Genomic DNA, 24,267 nt, shown 5'->3' on the forward strand with positions numbered 1-24,267 from the left:
ACTGCAGGCCTTTCCAATTGGCCTTATAAGTCCAGGTCCTTTTTGAAGGCGGGTTGTATTAACTAGAATTGGACACGTGAGAGTTGTAGTTACGCCCAGTAGCGCTCTCCACCACTCCGTGTAGCCCGTTGGCGTCACTTGCTGCACTTCATCTCCTGCAGATCACCAGGGACCGAAGCTGGACCCTTGCACTCCTCACTGTCTGCCAGCCGAACCTAGATATTTGTGTTGGTTGCCTATTGGGCACATCTTACTTGCGCCCCTGGTGCCAGCCGGGGTGCCATGTATACATGGTAACTAGACAACAGTGCGCCCCACCCTCCCTACAATTCAGCACACTAACTGAATACGCCCGACCAGCGTCCGCAATATTTAACTGGGCATTGCCTCCGTGGGCAATATGATCTGCTCCACATGATGATCACATTCACACACTGAGGTTCAGCGATCGCTGGGTACAGTTGACAGGAGGTGGCTCTACTCTCTGTGCGTTCCTTTATACTACTAGCTTCTCTGGTGCGCCCGGACATGGGACCTGGGTTTAATACCTGATGTCTGTTATCTCCAATAAATAATTATCCTCTATAATCTTTTGCTCCTCGCAACTAAGGCATTCATCACTTGAAAGTGAAAAGCTTGACGTCTCTGACTGGGAACATTCTCTGTGTAGTTTTTTGCAACATGTATCCATTTGCATACTAGCTACATGATTTTAAACTTAACCTTGTTTTCCAGCGCTGCACTCCCATTCTATTTGCCTGTATATGTTGACATTTGAATTTACCTTGCTCTGGTGGGTGTGGGGCTTGTTTACACTGGTTGCCCTGGTAACTATGGCCGTTTTTTGGCGCCATTTTATAGGGTGGGGGGTATTTACTGTGGGTGTTGGGATATGGTCTGTTGGTTTGTCCCTGAGGAAGAGCACTGGTTGTGCTCGAAACGTTGGAATTTTTTTCAATAAAAACACTTTTTCTTTTGTATCAAGTCCCTGTGTGTGCGGCACTCTATTATATTTTTGTTTTTGACCTGCACCAAGGGCATTTGGACTTGTATAGGGTGTGCTCCTCCCTGTGTACTACTACTATATTATATATATATATATATATATATATATATATATATATATATATATATATATATATATAATATAATATAATATAATATATAGTATTGCAGAAAATATCCCGCACTCACAGGGCTTATAAAAATAAAAACCTTTTATTGGCAAGTGACTAACGTTTCGGCTGACACAGCAGCCTTTCTCAAAGTGAATGTGTAGCAAACAAATCCCCCAATTAAAAAAAAAAAAAAAAAAAGAGTTTTCTTTTGTTTACTGGACAACTTATTGCAACACACTCCCACTTGATGATGCCATACTGGTTTTGGCGCCACTGTAAGGTTTAATTGGGGGATTTGTTTGCTACACATTCACTTTGAGAAAGGCTGCTGTGTCAGCAAAAACTTTAGTCACTTGCCAATAAAAGTTTTTTATTTTTATAAGCCCTGTGAGTGTGGGATATTTTCTGCAGTATCTCTACTTATGTCATCCTGCACCCAGGCATCTGTGACCCACTTGTGATACGTGAGTGCCTGATTTTCCTAGTCTGCATATACACACACACATATATATATATATATATATAGGAAAGGCTAAAGTGGACCTGTCACCCAGACATAAAAAGCTGTATAATAAAAGTCCTTTTCACATTAAACAAGAATCCCGAATTAATTTTTATATTAACACGTCCAAACCATTATAAAGGCATTTAAAAATCCCAGCTGTCAATCATATATTGCCTGCCCCACCTCTATGCCTTTGGGGCATAGAGGCGGGGCAGAAGGAATGAAACACATGTGCAGTATGAAGTGAGGAGGGAAAGGAAGAGAGAATACCTTTTTAAAGATGGCTGTTCAAGAAAACAGATAGAAAATGTGAAGTGTGACTGAGTAAATATTTGATTAGGTGAGCCAAAAGTGTGCCGTTTTTACTAAACAATAGGAGGACTATTGGGCAGTATGCATTTTAAAAATTTTGACTTGCATTCTCCCTTAATTTTTCTGATCTTTGACTCCCTCCAGTGGTGGCCATTTTTCCTCTGATACATAATTGGATACATTTATATCTGCAAACAGAATAAACACACAGACCCTTATTCAGCATACATTTCATCAAGCATACATTTCATCAATACAGGCGCACCACATGCAGAACTGTCTCTGATAAAAGTTCTGCTTTGTTTGAGCTGTGCTCAGGAGATTTGGTTGGGAGAAAAAAAATTGAAGCAGACAGCTAGAGCTGAGTTTATATGGGAACCAGCAATGCAATCTCTTCACTGGCTGCTAGACTGGGGGCGTGTTTAGTAATCTGAGCTTAGAACAACTGACCATACCCACAAGCCAACAGCCAAAGCAAATTACTGAGGGTGGGGGCAAATCTAAGTGATTAAGGGGATGTTGCAGCCTTACTATTAACCTCTGGACAACCAGTGTGGCAGGTATTGAAAGATTTCAAAGAGGCTTTTCACTGATTACATTTGTGTGTGGGGTTTACATGTCCTTTAAAGGAAAAAGAAAGGTAAAGTCACTTGGGGGTGCCAAAATGTTAGGCACCCCCAAGTGACTTTAACCGCCTACCTTTTACCCCGGGCTGGTGCCGCTGTCAGGAGAGAACAGCACCAGCCCGGGGTAGCTGCCGGCGCTTCCTCCTTCCGGCTTCACTGCGCGCGCATGCGCAGTAGAGTGAAAAGCCGAACTTAAACATTTAAGTCGGCTTTTTCGCTCTACTGTGCATGCCCGGCCACCGGCAGTTTAGGAAGTGGAAGGCGGAAGGAGGAAGTGCTGCGCTCCAGGTACCCCGGGCTGGTGCTATTTTCTCCTAACAGGGGCACCAGCCCGGGGTACAAGGTAAGCGGTTAAAGTCACTTGGGGGTGCCTAACATTTTGGCACCCCCAAGTGACTTTGCCTTTCCTTCCCCTTTAAATATGTTCCAGTTTACTAGTGCTTCGTGGGTCGACAAAAAGTTGACCTACCCTAGACCCTAACCTGGCGAGCCTCAGTATTTACAGTCTGCACCTGTCCCGCACCTATCTGATGTCACAAAAGGGGCAGGACATTCTGGTGCAAATATATAAATAGTGTCGGCGAAAGGTGGAAGCAGGGCTTAGTAAGGTCAGAGGCAGGGTGAGCTCATGGTAAAGTTTAGCTCCAGAGATTTATTTTATGTGTGTCAGTTTTTGTATGGACAATCACTTTAAGGTGCTGTGAAAAGTCACCCTTGTTCTGCTGTGGGTTTTTGATATATATTTCTATAAAAATATATTTGATATTAGTGGGCTTGGGGGATTCAACGGTTTCAAAATTGTGTTTTAAATAAATAAAAACAAGCTTAAAGTACATTTTACTATACTTTCGAAATGTGTTTTTTCTTTTATTCAAGGCTTTATGCCTACACATATTGTTGAAGAAGTGGAATTACACACTGTATGCAGATAGCTGGTGTTATCCTAAATCAGTGCTGTCCAACTTGCGGCCCGCGACCCCCCTCTGTGTGGCCCCCCACCTGTCTGGCTGCTTTGATGGCCAGCATTGTGTCACTGTATGCTGCATGTGTGTGCCATACACACAGGCAGCAAAGGGCAGGCAGAGTATGGCACATACAGGCAGGGTAGGGTATGGCAGGTTTTTGCTGTACTACCACCATTAATATCGGTATGGTCAAGTGATAGTGTGGTGTGGTTTCAAGTGGGTGTGGTTTAAAAAGGGAGCGGTCAAAACTGGCTTCCATTATCGGCCCGCCACAATGTAAGCCGGAAAAATTCCTGCCCTCGCTACCACAGAAGCTGGACAGCACTGTCCTAAATAAAATAAAGGTTTTGCCACACATTATTCTATTTATAACATGAATGTAACTGGTTTTATATCTACATGCCTCTACAATGTATATTTAGAATGATGTATGAATATATCTTTATACATGTATTTGGTTGCATTCGTCCATTGCAGTATAACCAAAAGTGCAGGGAGTTGCTTGAGTACGTGGCTTTATGCTTCTGTTGCAGTATACAGCTATGTGGTAATATGTACCCCATGCTGTATAAATATATGTGCAAACAACTGAATCAGAAATTCTCTCTGAAGCACAAGCAGTAAAGCTCCTAGTAGCTGATTCCTCCAGAAAAGGTGTCAGAGAGCTGTTATTGTGTCACCTTTCCATTTTCCTAGTGACAGGCACAACAGACAAAGCTCTTTTTATATTATTTGGTAAAGGGAGATATAGTGATGGCTGCAGTTTATCAAAACATAATTCAATAGTCTGAGGGAAACATAGGAAGCCAACAAACTGGCTTGCCTTACGTTTAAATTTTACAGTTAAACATAAAATGGATTTCAGCACAGGAATATGCTTGAGAGGTACTATTAACTAATGCAGTTTGTAAGCGGCCTGTGTACCCACGAGAGTATACCATTAAAAGAATTAAAGCTCAAGTCTTTCATTTCAAACAAAATGATCCCTTCCACTTTATCTGCAACAACTTGTTTGGAGGTTATAACAAAATAATGTCACAGATAGAAGTCAGTGCAGCCTTTGTATCAGCAGGTGGCAGCCTTCCAAACAATTGTTTTAGTTCAGTTGGTTTCAAAAAGAACACAAGAAAGGTTTATGGTTTCTAATATTAAAGTTGAAGTAATATTTTTCACCTCTTTATGTCTTGCTACAGTAGCTCTGTAAAGGGGAAAGTCACCTGGTCGCCTAATTTCATATATTAAAGAGTTAATCTCAAGCTGCAGGCATACCTTCAGTTCTTTCAATAGTGCCCTTAAAGGAGAATGCAAGTCAAAATTTAAAAAGCATGCAGAAATGTCAGTGGAAGCACATAAAATAAAAGCAGAAACAAAATATAGTGCAGATCAAATGGATGGTGTGTGCACCAAATCCCAAAAGTGCTTAGCAAATTGCTTAAAACAATGTGTAACACCCAATCATAATGTCTAGTATAAATGCTCACCAGACACCATTACACATGGAGCATATAGACCAACCCGGCCGGGCCTTGATTGGAGTGGGGTCAAAATCCTCAATATAAAATAGAAGAGGAGGCAATAATAGTGAAAACAGTTTAATGAAAAGATAAAACCCTGCTCAATGCAGGCTACTCACAGTATGTACAACGGTAAAAGCGATAAAAAGTAGAAGCTCAACGTGTTTCTCGTGCTCTCTGCACGCTTCCTCAAGAGCCAGTAAAGTGTATAATAATCATTAAACACTTTACTGGCTCCTGAGGAAGCGTGCAGAGAGCACGCGAAACGTGTTGAGCTTCTACTTTTTATCGCTTTTACCGTTGTACATACTGTGAGTAGCCTGCATTGAGCAGGGTTTTATCTTTTCATTGTAACAATTGTTACACATTGTTTTAAGCAATTTGCTAAGCACTTTTGGGATTTGGTGCACACACCATCCATTTGATCTGCACTATATTTTGTTTCTGCTTTTATTTTATGCGCTTCCACTGACATTTCTGCATACACATTTGAGGCTCATCTAAAGGGGAGCTGATTTCAAGAGGAAGCTGCACTTGATCACATTGAAGATTTCTTATTAAGGATTATCACCGAGAAGCGCCAAGTTTTTTTGGGTGTTTCACTCTAAAAAATTTAAAAAGCATACTGCCCAATAGTCCTCCTATTGTTTAGTAAAAATGCCACACTTTTGGCTCACCTAATCAAATATTTACTCAGTCACACTTACTTCACATTTTCTAGAACAGGCAGCCATCTCTAAAAAGGTATTCTCCCTTCCTTTCCCTCCTTGCTTCATACTGCACATGTGTTTCATTCCCTCCCCCCCTCCCCTCTGCCAGATCCGCTTCTGATTGGCTGGTGGGCATGTGTAGCTCAGAACAGGAGACAGAATCAAGTTACACACATGCTCAGAGAATAGGAAGGCTGAGCTCTTTAAAGGAACAGTAACACTAAAAAATGAAAGAGCTTTAAAGGACAAGGAAAGTCTAAAAACAACATGAGCTCAATAACTTAGCCTTAACACAGTCCTCAACATATTTCCTGAACTCACCGTGCTGTTGCTTAATCTGGCTCTGACATGGAAAAGTCTTGTCAGTAAATGCAGTACCTGCTCTAAGCCTGTGCAGCTTCCTGTCTCACTGAACACAGATTGTCCAGGACACAGACATGCTCAGTGCACAGGAGAGAGCTCCGTTTTTTTTTTTTTTTCCTTTCAAGATCTGCAGTCTCTGAAGAAATGTTTGACCCCCCTTAGCCCCGCCCACTTCACTCTACTGTCCCATCGAAATGCTCCTGTGTTTTTTCTAGTCCTGCACAGTGCCTCTGGCTGCATTTGCTGTGCTGAAATCAAGTTGGATAGAGCAGAAAGCTGCTACCTGCTATCCCACAGCCTCAGTCCCTTCCCAGAGGCTATAATCACCCCACTGCTACTATAGGCACCATCTCTCCCTACTATACCAGCTACCCCACAGCCACAGTCCCACTATCCCACAGCCAGTCCCACTATCCCCAGCCATCCCACACTCCCACTATCCCACAGCCACAGTCCCACATCCCCAGCCATCCCACACTCCCACTATCCCACAGCCACAGTCCCACACCCCCAGCCATCCCACACTCCCACTATCCCACAGCCACAGTCCCGCATCCCCAGCCATCCCACACTCCCACAGCCACAGTCCCGCATCCCCAGCCATCCCACACTCCCACAGCCACAGTCCCACATCCCACAGCCACAGTCCCACATCCCCAGCCATCCCACAGCCACAGTCCCACATCCCCAGCCATCCCACAGCCACAGTCCCACACCCACCAGCCATCCCACACTCCCACTATCCCACAGCCACAGTCCCACATCCCCAGCCATCCCACAGCCACCAGCCATCCCACAGCCACCAGCCATCCCACAGCCACCAGCCATCCCACACTCCCACATAAAACCAGCATCAAACATAATTTAATTTATTAAAAATATCATTTAATAAACACTGCTATGTCACATAAATCACTCAAAAAGCCCCTCTCAAGCGCAATTAGAATTAAAAAACCTGAGCGCTTCAAACCCTTCTTTCCCCAAACTTACAGTGCAACGCAGCAGTACAGTAATCCTGACAGACGAGCACGCCAGTCTGAAGCGTTACGTCAAGGGGTCACAAAGCTGCGCATGCGCATTAGGAGCAGGCGACGGGGGGAAGTGACGTCATCGATTTTGAAAATGTCGGCGCCAAACTGCAAACACAGGTGAATCTTCTGAGGGATGGTGCGGCCATTCAAAAGCAGAAGGTAACTTTGTAATATAGCGATTGCAGACAGGGGCTGATGCCCTTTCCAAATATATTAAAATAAATTTTTTACTTTCCTTCTCCTTTAAGAGAAAAAAACATGGTATTATGCCCCATTTAAAGGAAAAGGAAAGGCTAAGTCACTTGGGGTTGCCAAAGTGACTTTAATCGCTTACATTTTACCCCGGGCTGGTGCACCTGTTAGGAGAAAACCGCACCAGCCCAGGGTAGCTGCGAGTGTCTCCTCTTCCTGCTTCGCACTTGCGCAGCAGGGTGAAAAGCTGAACTTTAACAAAAAAAGTCGGCTTTTCACTTTACTGCGCATGCCCCGGCCCACGGAATTTGCCGACAGAAGGAACAAGGAAGCAATCACTGCTGCTACCCTGGGCTGGTGCGGTTTTCCCCTATGAGGGGAACTTAGCCTTTCCTTCTCCTTTAAACCAAGGACAGAATGGATTTCCACCATGTCTGTTTAATAAGGCTTGTTTTAAGTTGTATATTTTCCCATTATAGTTAGCATATCAAATTCATAAGAGACCACCAATTAAAGCGTACCTGTCACCCAGACATACAAAGCTGTATATTAAACATAAGACCAAAATTAATATTTATATTAATACATTCAAACCCATTATAAATGCATTTAAAAATCCCAGCTGTCAATCATATACTGCCTGCCCCGCCTCTATGCCTTAGGCAATTACTTGAACTTTCCATTCAGCACTCACATTCCCCCTACCTTCTCACCATCTAATTATGTAGCCAGTGCATGGGCAAGGGAATCAGGTCCCCCATTCTACACAAGGTTTTGGGATGATACAAAGCTTTCCTTAATAACAGTGCCCACAAAATGGCAGCTGCCTGCTGGCTGTGATTGCATATTCCCCATGACTGAAGGAAACAAGATTTATATAATTCATATAGTATGTGAAGTTAATTATGCTTAACAAACACAATAGAAAAGAAATTGGAATAATTTCTTAGGGTGACAGGTCCCCTTTAACCTTTTCTGTAAAGGTTGTGACATGATTCAGAATACATATTTTTATGACCTACCTTTCCCTGGAAGGTACAGTGCTGCTTCTCTTCTTGAGGCAAATGGTGGTTAGAATCAGAGAGATGCCAAGGATGATGATTGTTATGTGGCTGGGAACCAAGGATGTCATTTTGCAGTTTAATCTGAGTCCTGGCAAAAGTAATCTTCATGTCTTGATGTTCTAATATGTTGCTGCTTGAATTTGCATCTTCTTGGCTAAAACTGGGTTCATCAAAATGTTTCAATAAGTCCTCCTGAAGCAAATCCTCTGGATCAAGTCCTGAGAAGTGCTCTGTCTGAGCATCTACATGTTGTAACAAAGTGTCTTCCAAAGGGGAAAACCCATTATTTTCTATGTGGTCATTGAAATGTCTCATCTGTGTAGAGGATCCATCTGGGTGCGTGAAATTAATAGTCTCAGGAGACATTTTCGTTCTGTTAAAGTTTCCATGAGCATGAGAAGATTGTACTACTTGAAAATTATTTGAATGCAGTTCTGCATTTGGATTCATCATACCCTGGTTTGTCTCGTGCTTTGTACCAATATCAGAGAATGCAGAGTTTCCAGTTAATTCTGGCAATGAGGGTGTAGTATGGTTCAGTTGGTTATTAGAAAAAGAATATTGTGTAGAAAAGGGCTGTGTTGCATCAACAGAGCAGGGTGTCAGTGTTGGAGAATGGCTCTCAAAAGTGCTTTCATGTTGAACCCCAAGAGGGTTGCCGCAAAAGTGCAATGTTGCTGCTGTTGGTTGAGAGAACTGCTGTACTGGCAAAGACTGCTGGGAAGTTGCAGTGTTGCCCAGTTGAGGCTGTTGTGCGTTACCAATGCTAAGGGGTACAGACACATTAACATCCATAAAGTTTTTTGGCTGGTTGAGAGTTTCGGGACCTACAGAGATACTGTTAATGGGGCACTGAGGTGTCTGTTGCTCATTGGCCTGGTACAAAGTAAAATCATCGTGAGTTACATAACCTTTACTTTGCTGTATAGTCTGTGAGTGCCCATGTTGGTGGAAGGGAGAGCCATTCTGACTAGGAATACTTGTGGAAGTTTGGTGACCCCACATAGGACTTCCATCCTCTGGAAATATCCCACTCCCTTGATTTGGAGGACGTATTGGTGAGCAGCTGAACTGTGACTGTGGAGACAGAACACTACCAACTGGACTGTTGTAAGACTGGTTTACTTGGTGCAACTTGATAGAATCATATTGATTCAGAGCATCAAACTCATTGATTTTATGATGTGTTTGAGAATCCCGTACATGATTAAGAGAGTCTACACTAAGAGGCTCGAACTCTGCTCCAAGATTTAATTCATCAGCTAGTGATACTGATCCATGTTGAACAAAGGCATCATCAGACAGGCCCAAAGTCTCTTCAAAAAGGTGTGCATCATCAAAAAAATCCATAATTGGATCAGTCATATTTATGCAGAAGGGCAACTATCTAAAGATGTTCATTAGAGAACAGAGCAAGGAAACTGGTCACATCATGATCCAAGTTACAGACATTGTGGTCTTACAGGAATTTTTAAAAAATATAAATAAATACGAAGTTGTTGCCCTTCCATTGTTAAATAGCCTGCAAATTTAAGAAGAGAGAGGATGTCATTATAAATATATACAAAGATATATTTGTTAAGTTTGTTAAGTAGTACAATTTGGTAGTACAATTATTATTAGTGCAATTAACCTATAAATTAGTAAAAGATAGTGGGTGAGTTGCATATTATTTAGATTATAAATGTGTATAAACCAGTCTGTTACTTGTGTTATAACAAGAAGTACAGTACCTCTTAGGAGAGGGGTCCGGAAAGAAGCACTTGGTAAATTAGAATGGAACACCAATAAAATCAGCAAATAAAAATTCCAAGTTACTGCTCTAAATGTTCTAAACCCATCACTGGTAAGAATTTGGCTTCTTGGGCGTCTTTAGACGAAGGATGAATGCGCAACACAATGAAAAGTTCTAGGAAGGAGCTGTTGCAGTAACAGTTCCATCCTATCACCGTTACTACAGTGTATTTGGCACAAGAGATTAATGTTAATATAAAAAAAAATGTTGCTTCAACATGTACTACTGAAATATTGCTAAACTTGATGGCCGTACACAGGCAGATTTCGGGTCTTTCAGACCGATTAGGCAGCTTACCTAACTCAGTATGGGCACCCCCGATGGGCCTACCCAACCGAAATCTGGCCTCTCGATCGGAAAGGTTTGATTTTCCGTAAGAGTCATAGTTTTAACATTACAAAGTTCCCTCTTCAAGGAGAACTAAACCCTAAAAATTAATATGGCAAGAAATGCCATATTTTATATACTGAACTTATTTCACCAGTCTAAAGGTTCAGAATCTCTATAAAAGTAATTATCCAGGTCCTTTATAATGGTCACAGTAGCTATATTGGATTTGGTTAGAATGGCCAGTGACAATTGCAAATCATCAAGCAGTAAAGGAGGCTTGCCTATCACAGAAGCTACATGGCTGATTATTACATTCTGATGCTAATTGCGCTGTTTTTTGAGCTGCTATTCAATGAGAATCTGAATGACTCATCAGCCTCATATTGTGACTTTTAAATTCTATATACAGTAAATTGTGAGCCGGTCCCTAAGCTCAGGTTACTGACAGCAGCACGGAGCATGTGCAGTGATGGGGAGCTAGAGTTAGGTCCATAAATATTTGGACAGAGAACTTTTTCCTAATTTTGGTATCTGTACATTACCACAATGAATTTTAAATGAAACAACTCAGATGCAGTTGAAGTGCAGACTTTAAGCTTTAATTCAGCGGGTTGAACAAAACTATTGCATAAAAATATGAGGCCACTAAAGCATTTTTTTAACACAATCCCTTCATTTAAAGGGCTCAAAAGTAATTGGCCAATTGACTCAAAGGCTATTTCATGGGTAGGTGTTTGCAAGTCCAGATAAAAGGCCTGGAGTTGATTTGAGGTGTGGTGCTTGCATGTGGAAGATCTTGCTGTGAACAGACAACATGCGGTCAAAGGAGCTCTCCACGCAGGTGAAAGAAGCCATCCTTAAAGGAAAAGTATCACTAACATTTTTTAAGTAAAAAAGCTATTCTACCCTGCACCAATAACTGCCCTATCCTGCAAACCACTTAGTATTTTAAATGCTTTAATAGAAAATACCTGCTAAAACTTGGCTTCCTGTCAATGAAACTACGGCGATACGGCGAAGGAAGGAGCAGCATCCACTAAGCGACGATCGATTGATCGAGCCTAGCCTGACTCCTTCCTATACAGAAAGAAGGCTAGGGTCAATCAATCGATTGTTCAATTGACAGGAAGCCAAGTTTTACCAGGTATTTTCTATTAAAGCATTTAAAATACTAAGTGGTTTGCAGGATAGGGCAGTTATTGGTGCAGGGTAGAATAGCTTTTTTTACTTTTTTTTTTTAATTTTAGTGTTACTTTTCCTATAAGCTGCAAAAACAGAAAAAAACCCATCCGAGAAATTGCTACAATATTACAAGTGGCAAAAACTACAGTTTGGTACATCCTGAGAAAGAAAGCAAGCACTGGTGAACTCAGCACCGCAAAAAGAACTGGACATCCATGCAAAACAACAGTGGTGGATGATCATAGAATCATTTCCATGGTGAAGAGAAACTCCTTCACAACAGCCAACCAAGTGAACAACAATCTCCAGGGGGTAGGCGTATCGATATCCAAGTCTACCATAAAGAGAAGACTGCATGAAAGTAAATACAGAGGGTGCACTGCAAGGTGCAAGCCTCTCATAAGCCTTAAGAGTAGAAAGGCTAGATTGGACTTTGTGCTTGCTTTTTTAGATGTTTTTTAGCAGCTCTGGAAGAACATTCTTTGGACCGATGAAACCAAGATCAACCTATACCAGAATGATGGCATTGTGATGGCTTGGGCGTGCATGGCTGCGAGTGGCACTGGGACACTACTGTTTACTGATGATGTGACAGAAGCAGCCGAATGAATTCTGCCGTGTTCAGAGACATACGGTCTGCTCAAATCCAGCTAAATGCAGTCAAACTGATTGGGTGGCATTTCATGATACAGATGGACAATGAACCAAAACACACAGCCAAAGCAACCCAGGAGTTTATTAAAGGAAATAAGTGGAAAATTATTTTATGGCCAAGTCAGTCACCTGATCTTAACCCAATCAATTGAGCATGCATTTCACTTGTTGAAGACTAAACTTCAGACAGAAAGGACCACAAACAAACAGCAACTGAAAGCCGCTGCAGTTAAGGCCTGGCAGAGCATTAAAAAGGAGGATCTGGTTATGTTTATGAGTTCAAGACTGTAGGCTGTCATTGCTAGCAATGGGTTATATAAACCCATTAAACCCAATAAACATTTTATTTCCAGTTATTTAATTTGTCCAATTACTTTTGAGCCCTTGAAATGATGGGATTGTGTTAAAAAAATGCTTTAGTGGCCTCACATTTTTATGCAATTGCTTTGTTCACCCCACTAAATTAAAGCTGAAAGTCTACCCTTTAACTGCATCTGAGTTGTTTCATTTAAAATTCATTGTGGTAATGTACAGATGCCAGATACTAAAATTAAAAAAAAAAAATTGTCTCTGTCCAAATATTTATGGACCGAACTGTGCTTGGTGCACAGATCTTCCCTGCTAAGGGGCTGGGTTGCCTTGGGCTGGTACAAAAGCCTAAAACATAATGTTCAGCCTACTTCTTTGGTTAGGCTTTATTTCTTATTTAAACATTCATTTATTCCAAGAAAACAAAATACATTCTGGTTGAGAAGGGTCACACTAGAGGAACCTGGAAATGATGGTTAAACGAAGGGCCCAAAGATGCTGGATGTGGAAAGCAGCATAGCAAATTCATGCAAAAAATCTAATACATCATACTTAAGTTGCAGTTTAGATGATACAGTGTGATGTTCTCAGAGCTAATAATGGCAATGTTGTTAGCTGCCTTGGAGTCAGAGTGGTCCTGAGTAGGTTTGCAATTTAATTTTTTATTTTTAGTGATTTCTGGAATATTAATTTTTAGACTGTTAATACAAGACTTTGCGATCAACAGTTCTCTTAGATAGACAGAGTGTAAGCGACCGTTAATTTATGGACTTTACCATGCACTTCCTTTATAGTCTGTTAGGGTTGCTGACACTCTAGTACAGGTATGGGACCCGTTATGCAGAACCTGGGGTTCTCCAGATAAGGGGTCTTTCCATAATTTAGATCTCCTACCTTAAGTGTACTAAAAAAAATTATTTAAACAGTAATTAAACCCAATATTGGGCTCCAATAAGGATTAATTATATCTTAGTTGGGATCAAGTACAAGGTACTGATTTATTATTACAGAAAAAAAGGAAATCATTTTTAAAAATGTGAATTATTTGATTAAAACAGAGTCTATGGGAGATGGGCTTTCTGTAATACGGAACTTTCTGGATAATGGGTTTTCGGATAAGGGGTCCAATACCTGTATTAGCAGTCGAAAATAGATCTCAGAAACCACTAAAAATAAAACATAAATATAAATTTCAAAAATGCTTGTAAAACACTGAGTATTTTTGTTTTTCTTAGGTGAATTTTTAACTTGAATTTTTTTCTACAATAGACATTTTAACAATTATGTGTCACCGATCTTGTATTATTGCATGAAAGAGTACTTACAGTCATGTATACATTGTAAGGCTCATTAACTCTGTATGTTTCCATCAATTAATTTTTATGCGTTAAGGTCCCTTTAAAATACCATCTGTGTAATATATGTACAAATGTGAAGTTAATAGTGAAGACTATATATATATATATATATATATATATATAGTCTCTTCATATAGATGTATTGTAGAATACTTATTAAAGAAATACTGAAACCAGAAAGTAAACCTTTTTTACATCTATTATATCATCTATTGCATACTATTTATAATTTTGCCATACAAGTATTTGCCCAATGCTTTCATATTACCTAGCTGATCTCCCATGTTCCTCTATGAAGGAGGGGGTTCCATATTTTGTTAGCATTAGAAGCTATAACTCACAGGTTGTAAAGGGATAGTCAGGTTCGCAAAAGTCAGGTTTAAAAACTACAAGCAAGAATTACACAAATTACTTACAAACCATAAATTTAACCAATAGGTAACTTTTAATGTACACTAATATTTTGAAGAGTTTTTTTAGTGTCTATCATTTTAAGGATCAAACTTATAAGCAGGAGTGTAATAGACTTACTACGATGAATGCCAGAGAAGTTTGCTGTGCATGACAAAGCATAAATATTTTAGTAGCAAAGCAGCAAACAAAAATTATTGACAAAAAGGTTGTTATGAATGGCAAAAAACAAAGAAGTGAAAAACCAACTTTCCTTTATTCATTTTGATAGGGAACAGGTGAGTGGGGTACTGGCACTGTTATTTCTATCAGCAGCAACCCAGATACCCAGCAAATGAGGGTTATTCCCCAATGAAATATAAACTAAAGGACAGTAATGTGCACCTAAAAGGCACCTATAAACAGAAATATTATTTATTTTTATGTATGATGAATAGTGGGTAGACAGAAAGCAGCTCATCAGGGAATGTTAGTTTATCTTTCCCTGTATGAAGGCTGTGGTTAACTATTATGACAGGACACAACAATTTATTTGTAGTTTCAATAATGCAATTTTTTGCAATGGTCCCAATTTAGAGGTTGTACATTTTTAAATGTAATTGCAATTAGAAGCAGTATCAGTTTCTTTATATTCTATGTATTGCTGGTTCTGAATACATGTACATCTGAAATCAACAAAGTAGTACTAATCAGTACTAATCCAGTCAAGACTCCAGTTCCCCCAAAATGCCTTGTGTTATAACACAGAACTACTCCCCTATGTTAGAAGTATTGCCCAGGATGGGCCCAGCTCTCCCTACCCCCATTTTTTATTGTATCTCTGGTTCCTGGAATTTCCCTCCAAAGCAAGCTGTGCACGTGAGCTGAACAAAAAGCTCACACCTTAGCTCCTCTGTGCACGTGAGAGGGGACTGAGCACAGGTTTCGGATAACTGAGCCAATCAGAATGGTCTCTGTCCCTTCCCCCCCCAGCATTCTTCTGAAGGGGGAATTCTAAAATACACTGCCCCGGGGAACAAAGGATTCAGATTCTTTCCTGCACTGGACTAGAGCTTTGGTTCCGTCCAACTGTGGGAACATTTCCTCACCTCCAGGCCTATAGGGAGGGAACCCGGGCCTGTTATTGATGCTGACTGGGCCAGTATCTAAAGAGGAGGATACCCTGTGTGGGACACCCCTATCGGCTAACTGTGAGTTACAGTAACTATTTGGGGTTACGATTTGCCGCTGTGTGGACCTATATTCCTGTGTGGACCTATATTCCTGTGTGGACCTATATTCCTGTGTGGACCTATATTCCTGTGTGGACCTATATTCCTGTGTGGACCTATATTCCTGTGTGGACCTATATTCCTGTGTGGACCTATATTCCTGTGTGGACTAAGTACTCTGTCCCCGCTTGTTGAATTTGTGTGTGCTATGCAATAAACTGGTGTGTTTACCTATAAATCCTGCTGTATTCCCTGTCCTGGTAAAGAGTGCGCGGGCAACCCTTTTAGAACCTATAACACCTTGTATGGTCTGTGATTAAAGGAAAAGTCAATCCAAAATCTAATTTTTTGCCTAATAAAAGAAAAAATAATTGTAAGCAACTTTGCAATATACATTCATTACAAATTTGCAATGGTTTTTGATACAGGGTTTAGTATACAGGTATGGGACCCGTTATCCATAATGCTCGGGACTGAGGGTATTCCAGATAAGGGGTCTTTCCGTAATTTGGATCTCCATACCTTAAGTCTACTAAACAATCAATAAAACATTAATTAAACCCAATAGGATTGTTTTACATCCAATAAGAATTATTTATATCTTAGTTGGGATCAAGTACAAGGTACTGTTTTTTTACTACAGAGAAAAAGAAAATCAGTTTTAAAATTCTGAATTATTAGTTTAAAATGGAGTCTATGGGAGACGGGCTTTCCGTAATTCGGAGCTTTCTGGATAACGGGTTTCCGGATAAGGGATCCCATACCTGTATATAATTTCTATTAGAAGTAGTATTTGCCAGCCCTTTTCTATTCTCTGGCCTGGGCATTTGAAACAATGTAACACAAGCCAGCAGATTTTACAGACCTGTCTTGCTGGAGGAGAAAGGCATTTGCAACACTGTTTAAAAAGTAACAACCAGAAGTTTAGCAAACGCTGCTTCCAATAGCAATTGCATTTAAAAATACTAAAAGCACTATAAATGTCCAATAAATCCACATTGGAAAGTTGCTTGGAATTGGTTTCTTTTATTAGGCAAAAAATATTTTTGGGGTTGACATGTCCTTTAACAGACTTGTAAATAAGGAGCATCGAAGAGAGCAAGGTACTAGGGGAAATGTAGTCTTGACGTAGGAGAGTGAATTGTCACAACATCGTCTCAAAGATTAAAAAGTCAGGACCAGCAGTATAAGCAAAATGGAATTTTGAGATAGTTTTAAAGATTACATTAAAAACATTATGTATATACTGAACAGTTGCTTAGAATAAAAATTAATATTTTATTTTAATCTTCCCATGCATGGGCCCTATAGTAACAGAAAGGGGGAGGGGTGGCAATTTGCAATCATTGGGAGGTGCCTAACAATCACTGGCACCCTGGCTGGTGTGCCACTTTGTAGAAAACCCCACTGGCCGGGGGTTCAACTCTACCAGCAACTCTGTCTATATTGAGTAAATTGGTTGTTGCTTTGAACCAAAAAGCCTGGTATAGAAATTTTAAAATGCAAAACTAAAAAAAAAAAGACTAAAAATTAAATATGAATATAAATTGCAAAAGTGATTAGAAGCTTTACATTTAAATAAGAGCATTTTTAGGTTTAGATCCCATTTAAACCGTGGTTTAGGATCCTGGCTTACAGTTAATTTAAATTGTTCTGTAGGTTAAATAGTTAGGGAAGTTACTTTTTCTGATAACAAAATTATCATCTGTTAGTTTGCTGCTGTGAACTATGTCTGCCAGTTGTTGCATTGGTAAGAATTTTGCTGCTGAATATTACAAATTTGACACAATTAATCATATTATATTAGGTAATTTATTATACTCAGGGTCCAGAATGGTATAATAATGGCTTATATGTGTTCTTTATTTTGTACATATTTATAGATATGGGGACAGAATTTTATGGAATTAAAAAGGAAAAAAAGAACAGCTTTTATTTTTTTTAGAACTGGCATATTATAAATATGCAATTCATTTTATGCAGACTTTTCTCAATCTAAAGGAGTAAATTAACACTGTACCTTTATAAATAGGTTCCAAAAAGGTTAATTTGTACACTGCAAACTGAAAGTTAACTGACGTGTGTGCGCGCCTCGGATGTTCAATTAACAACTTATCTGAACATTTCAATGTATATGCCATCCTGTTAGATCAAACCAGTCTCTCTAGCAATTGAACCGGGTGGGGGTATCAGCTTACCCAATGTGGCAGAATCTTCCTATTTCTTAAACCATAAGCCATATGGGCCAGGTGCCCCTTTATTTCTGTCTCTTGTGATATCACTTAAGACACTGTAGTAGCTATATATTTTTAGTGCACTGTCTGCTGCCGTGTTGGTAGTATTTATGTACTAAAAAAAGTACAGTGCTGCATATACAAGCAGTTTACATATTGCTAAGGCTAAAGGCACATGTGTTATTAGAAAATATGAGCTAGGAGAAAACCAACCAATACACCCTGTTGCCTCCAACTGACTTCAATGGGAGCCATCTGACACTGCCAACACCCAAGGATGCTGCCTGTGTGTGCGCCATACTCTGCCTGCCCTATGCTGCCTGTGTGTGCCATACTCTGCCTGCCCTATGATGTAATCCCCTGTACTGTTCACACCTTTTAATCCCTGCATTATTCACCCCTGCATTATTCACACCTCAAGCTCTGACTGTAAACGCCCATATTGCTCTCCTGTTCACACCTCAAACAGACCATAGGAGCAGTGCCAGCATTGTGTTACTGTATGTACTGCCTGACCTATGCTGCCAGTGGCATACACAGGCAGGGAGAGTATGACACACACAGGCAGCATAGGGCAGGCAGAGTACTGCCTGTGTGTGCCATACCCTGCCTACCCTATGCTGCCAGTGTGTGCCATACACTGCCTGCTCTACTCTTCCAGTGTGTGCCATACTCTGCCTGCCCTATGCTGTCTATGGGAGGTTAAACTGGCAGGGGCTTGTTCTGGGAGTTTGTAAGCATTTGGAAATAGTCATTATATTGTCCCCAAGGTGTGTAATTATATGCTGGGGGTTGCTATGCTATCCACAGGGGAGGAGGTGGCATATGGATTTAAGGGTATGTTTTAAAGGAGACATATTGGATAAATGGGAAAAACCCTAATTTTGTAGGCAATTATGAATAATGTATGGAGGTGGTTTAACCTCCTTTATTGGAGCTCCCTATAGATCCTATCACTTTTCTGTCCGTGTTTGAAATGAAGAGTGGGCGTATCCTAATGGTCCCTGCCAGAAGCACAGTAGGAGGGGGAGAGCCAATCAAAGCCCTGCACTCATACAAGTAAAGACAGGCTTCAGTTCCCTATCAGGTCAGCCGCCGGCTCCCCTGCACATCCAGAGAATTCAGCCAGCAGGAAGTGGAACAGATGGGCAGGGTTTAGTGAGGTTTTGGTGGAATTTCTTAAAAAAATCTGAAACAACTTTTTTAAGCACAATCCTTTTATATCTAGAGGAGTATAATTCACTGGTACATTCTTAATTTTTATATGATATGTCTCCTTTAATATGTTTTTAATAAACAACCCAAACCTTGACAGTCTAACCTCATAGTTTAAATCTTCCAACCCCTTTACCAGTTTAGTTGCAGGTCTCTGCACTCTCCCCAGCTAATTAATATCCTTCTTAAGGACTGGAGCCCAAAACTGCACTGCATACTCACGGTGAGGCCTTACCAGAGACCTATAAAGAGGCAAAATTATGTTATCTTGCATAAACAAGCTCATTTGTAAAACCCTTCTTCATCTAAAAAAAAAAAACATTTTGATAACTATATACTTTTCCAGTTTTAAAATTTTGTGTAGGTTTAATTGATATTTAAATGATTTTTAAGTAGACTTAAGGTATGGCGATCCAAATTACAGAAGGATCTCTTATCTGGAAAACCCCAGGTCCCAAGCATTCTGGATAACAGGTCCCAGCCCCGTAATTCACTATCCATCGATTCAAAAACTCTGGAGAGGTATTTGGGCCTTCAATAGCTGTAACGGGATAAAGTTTGCATATAAAGCTATAGGACCCATTATCCAGAATGCTCGGGACCTGGGGTTTTCTGCATAAGGGGTCTTTCCATAATTCAGATCTCCTACCTTAAGTCTGCAAAAAAAAATATTCAAACAGTAATTAAACACAATACGGTTGTTTTGGCTCCAATACACGGTATGGTTTTATTAGGGGTCCTATACCTCTGCATGCAAATTTGTGAAACAAAACAATTATTTAGGTTAAAATAATATAAAATTAAATGTATGCTGTACTTCTCAAAATGTTCTGCAAATTGATCAAATTAATTCATTACTGGAAGAAAAAAAAAATTGTTTCTGATCCATACAATGGCCATTGGATAGCTCCCTGTATCAAATTTCAGGCAATTTAATATTAGCACATTACAGTCTGGGAAAATCCATGTCATAGAATGCAGTGTTGCCAATACCAATGTCAAATAATCTTAGTAATACTCAGGGGTACTCCTAAATAATAAAGGGAATGCTAAAATGTGAATAAAAGCTAAATTTCCCACAAATAGCCTGCCAAAGGCTATGCTGGTATTTGCCCTAACCCTGCTAGAAAGCCAGGTGACTTTCAAAAACATCAGGGTCAGAGCAATAATCATCATAGACTACAGAGAGGTACTGTGGTTTTTTTGAGCACCTACACATAAGCAAAGAAAATTGCAGAAGAGGAAGAACCCGCAAATACCCTTACATGTCTTTAATGCTGGTATTGTTTTTACATTGCTGATGGATTTGTGGAAATGCCCTATGAACAATGACCCTTGGGGAGTTTTCCAAGTGTGCAGCAGAATTTAGTGGTCCAACTGTCTGTTAACATTTACAAGGGACAGGTTATATGAATCTGAGAACGTCCAACACACAACACAGGACAGGGCAATATTGTCTGAAATCAAGCAGCACTATCTCACAGCACATGGGGGAAAATCTAAGAAAATGGTCTTAGATTTTCTGAAGATAAAAGAAGACCAAATACTGCTCCATAATTATAGAAAGATGCATCTAATCTGTTGGTATCTGTTAGACAGCCATGCACCTCCCTCTAACACTACCATTTACTGTCTGAGAACTGGTTAAGTAAAAAAGAAAAAGAAAAAAACAGTTTCCACCTGATGTGGTTTTGTAATTCAAATCTATCAGATCACCTACTATTACTGTTTTTAAGGACAAGCATTCTTTTTGGTAAAGCTTTAGATTAGGACAAGGACCAGGACAACCAGTCTGATCTAACTATGGTGTTTTGATTACGCCAACGTACAGAATGGCATTCTGAGATTATAAGAATGTAAGAGTTTGTTACCCTGTAAATTGGGGAATTATTGGTATAGATAACAGATGAGATAGAAGCATTCTCAGCAAGTGTGTAAATACAAAAAATGCTAATCAATGTAGTTCAAGTTTTCAGGCAAAAAGAATTCTGCTACAAATGGTAAATTAAGAGATTTGGGGGTATTTTCACATTGCTATAAGTGAGCTTGAATAGTGAAACATGTGTTGAGTTGATTTTTTTTTCCTCAAACTATATGTTCAAAAGCCAGATTATATTAAAATTGCCATGTCTTACAAAAATGCAAGGCTGGATTTGGCTGCAGTGCACCCCTAGGTCAGCTGTCAGAAATCTCCTATCCAATCCCCAGTGCAGATGTCCCATAGTCCCTTCCCAGAAACAGGAGTAGGATGGGGGTAGTCAAGATAAACTGCAGACCCCTGTCAGGTCTGCCCACCTGACATCTGGCTGCCTACAAGATGAAGGTTGGCTGGTATCCTACACTGCAAAGTACCGAGTGCCACTGGCTCTTTTGCACAGCCTGGGAAAGCAAAAAGAGTTTTTCTAGTTAGGTTAGTAAATCGGTACAAAGGGGAAACTTAAAAAATGCATTATTTCTGTTTTTAGAAGTATTTAAGGCAATGGGGAGTAGTTAATTTGAACACTATATGACCTCTACCTTCAAGCTACACCAGTTACAAAATAGATGAACTAAAATTTATCTAAACGCACTGCTAATCCTATCACACCCTTGTAGTTGTTTTCAACTTGTTGCAAGGCTATCTTTGTCAAATAAAAATCACTATAGTCATTTAGGGGTTCTTCGGCAGTATAAGACCATGCTGTCTGTTCTGCACATGCTTTTCCAAAATGTATTGCAAAACAGATATTCTGTACTACGAGCACACAGCTGACTGCCAATTCCACAACACCCTGCAAACTTAGCATCTGACACAATTTCCAGACTCCAGAGGTAATATCATGTGCAAGGCCGCCATCAGGGGAGACAGGTGGGGACAGTCTTTCCGGGCCCGTGGGTTTTGGATCTTAACTGGGAACACGGCTGTGTTACACTTACTTGGATTCCCGCCCCCCTGCTGTCAGAGAGCTGCAGACTTTGGAATGGATGTTGCTAAGGTGCCTGCATCTTCTTTTCGCCACACAGCTTTCTGTACTTCACGTTTTTTTCACAGTTTTCGTCCCAGTAGAGCCGTATGGGGACTAAATTGGCTGAGGGGGAAGTTCGAACTTCACCTTCCAATCAAAGTAAACGCAAACAGCCCAGCAGTCCCTCTCTTCATATAACAGCCCGCTGTCCAAAATAGCTACTTACACCTCCCGCAAAGCTGTTAACTGCAAGCTTCCTCCTCCTGTCTTACAGAAAATCCCGACGCCACAAGTCTCATCACGCGAGACTAACGTCACGACTTCGCGTAAGCGGAGTGACGTATCACGTAGCCGCCTTGTGGAAGAGCTGAGAGGACAGAGACAAGCGAATGAGCAGTATGCAGTGGTTGCAAACTATATCGGTTGTGACTAGTTCCCATCCTCAGAAAGGACTGTCCCTCTAGTGGATAGGAAATAGACGGTTCATATGGCAGTGAGCTAGTTCCTATGCCTAAAAAGGACCTAATGCCTCTAGTGGTGAGGTACCAGAAAAGGATAGGAATTAGACCGTTCTATACAGAAGCTGCTAGTTCCCATCCTCAGAAAGGACCGTACCTCTAGTGCAGGGGTGTCAAACTTAATTGCACAGGGGGCCAAAATTCAATACACACTTTAGGTCGCGGGCCGAACAGGATAAACATTTATTGAACACACTAAAATTCAGTTGTCTTTGCTCTTATATCATCTTATCAGAGCTGGACACCTGGCATCTTTTTTTGGTAACAAGTTTGTTTATGTACCTGTGCCAGCAGCCATATTATTGCCCCGTGTACCTATGCCAGCAGCCATATTGCCCCATGTACCTGTTCCAGCAGCCATATTGCCCCGTGTACCCTTGCCAGCAGCCATATTATTGCCCCGTGTACCTGTGCCAGCAGCCATATTGCCCCATGTACCTGTTCCAGCAGCCATATTGCCCCGTGTACCCTTGCCAGCAGCCATATTATTGCCCCGTGTACCTATGCCAGCAGCCATATTGCCCCATGTACCTGTTCCAGCAGCCATATTGCCCCGTATACCTGTGCCAGCAGCCATATTATTGCCCCGTGTACCTGTGCCAGCAGCCATATTATTGCCCCGTGTACCTGTGCCAGCAGCCATATTGCCCCGTGTACCTGTGCCAGCAGCCATATTATTGCCCCGTGTACCTGTGCCAGCAGCCATATTATTGCCCCATGTACGTGTTCCAGCAGCCATATTATTGCCCCGTGTACCTGTGCCAGCAGCCATATTATTGCCCAGTGTACCTGTGCCAGCAGCCATTATATTGCCCCGTGTACCTGTGCCAGCAGCCATATTATTGCCCCGTGTACCTATGCCAGCAGCCATATTGCCCCTGTACCTGTTCCAGCAGCCATATTGCCCCGTGTACCTGTGCCAGCAGCCATATTGCCCCGTGTACCTGTGCCAGCAGCCATATTGCCCCGTATACCTGTGCCATCAGCCATATTATTGCCCCGTGTACCTGTGCCAGCAGCCATATTATTGCCCAGTGTACCTGTGCTAGCAGCCATATTATTGCCCCGTGTACCTGTGCCAGCAGCCGTATTATTGCCCCGTGTACCTATGCCAGCAGCCATATTGCCCCCTGTACCTGTTCCAGCAGCCATATTGCCCCGTGTACCTGTGCCAGCAGCCATATTTTTGCCCCGTGTACCTGTGCCAGCAGCCATATTGCCCCATGTACCTGTGCCAGCAGCAATATTGCCCCGTGTACCTGTGCCAGCAGCCATATTATTGCCCTGTGTACCTGTGCCAGCAGCCATATTGCCCTGTGTAACTGTGCCAGCAGCCATATTATTGCCCCATGTACCTGTGCCAGCAGCCATATTATTGCACCATGTACCTGTGCCAGCAGCCATATTATTGCCCCATGTACCTGTGCCAGCAGCCATATTATTGCCCCATGTACCTGTGCCAGCAGCCATATTATTGCCCTGTGTACCTGTTCCAGCAGCCATATTGCCCCATGTACCTGTGCCAGCAGCCATATTATTGCCCCGTGTACCTGTTCCAGCAGCCATATTATTGCCCCGTGTACCTGTGCCAGCAGCCATATTATTGCCCCGTGTACCTGTGCCAGCAGCCATATTATTGCCCCGTGTACCTGTGCCAGCAGCCATATTGCCCCGTGTACCTGTGCCAGCAGCCATATTGCCCCGT

General features: G+C 41.3%; 1 protein-coding gene across 8 annotated transcripts in view; it reads right to left on the minus strand.

Moving 5' to 3' along the window:
- chd9 (chromodomain helicase DNA binding protein 9) overlaps positions 1–22,403 on the minus strand; it is a 144,555-nt gene extending 122,152 nt beyond the window's left edge. For 7 of the 8 annotated variants that reach the window (XM_031900162.1, XM_031900163.1, XM_031900161.1 and 4 more), the window contains exons 1-2: positions 22,016–22,403; positions 8,359–9,922 (exon numbers count right to left, since the gene is read on the minus strand). In XM_031900162.1, the coding sequence (XP_031756022.1) occupies positions 8,359–9,765 (1,407 nt within the window). In that variant the 5' untranslated portion in view covers positions 9,766–9,922; positions 22,016–22,403. The remainder of the gene's footprint in view (positions 1–8,358; positions 9,923–22,015) is intronic. The other variant, NM_001375309.1, reaches the window with a different exon arrangement.
- Between the last annotated feature and the right edge of the window lie 1,864 nt (positions 22,404–24,267).

The sequence above is a fragment of the Xenopus tropicalis genome, chromosome 4 (assembly GCF_000004195.4).
Source record: "Xenopus tropicalis strain Nigerian chromosome 4, UCB_Xtro_10.0, whole genome shotgun sequence".
Taxonomy (NCBI): domain Eukaryota; kingdom Metazoa; phylum Chordata; class Amphibia; order Anura; family Pipidae; genus Xenopus; species Xenopus tropicalis.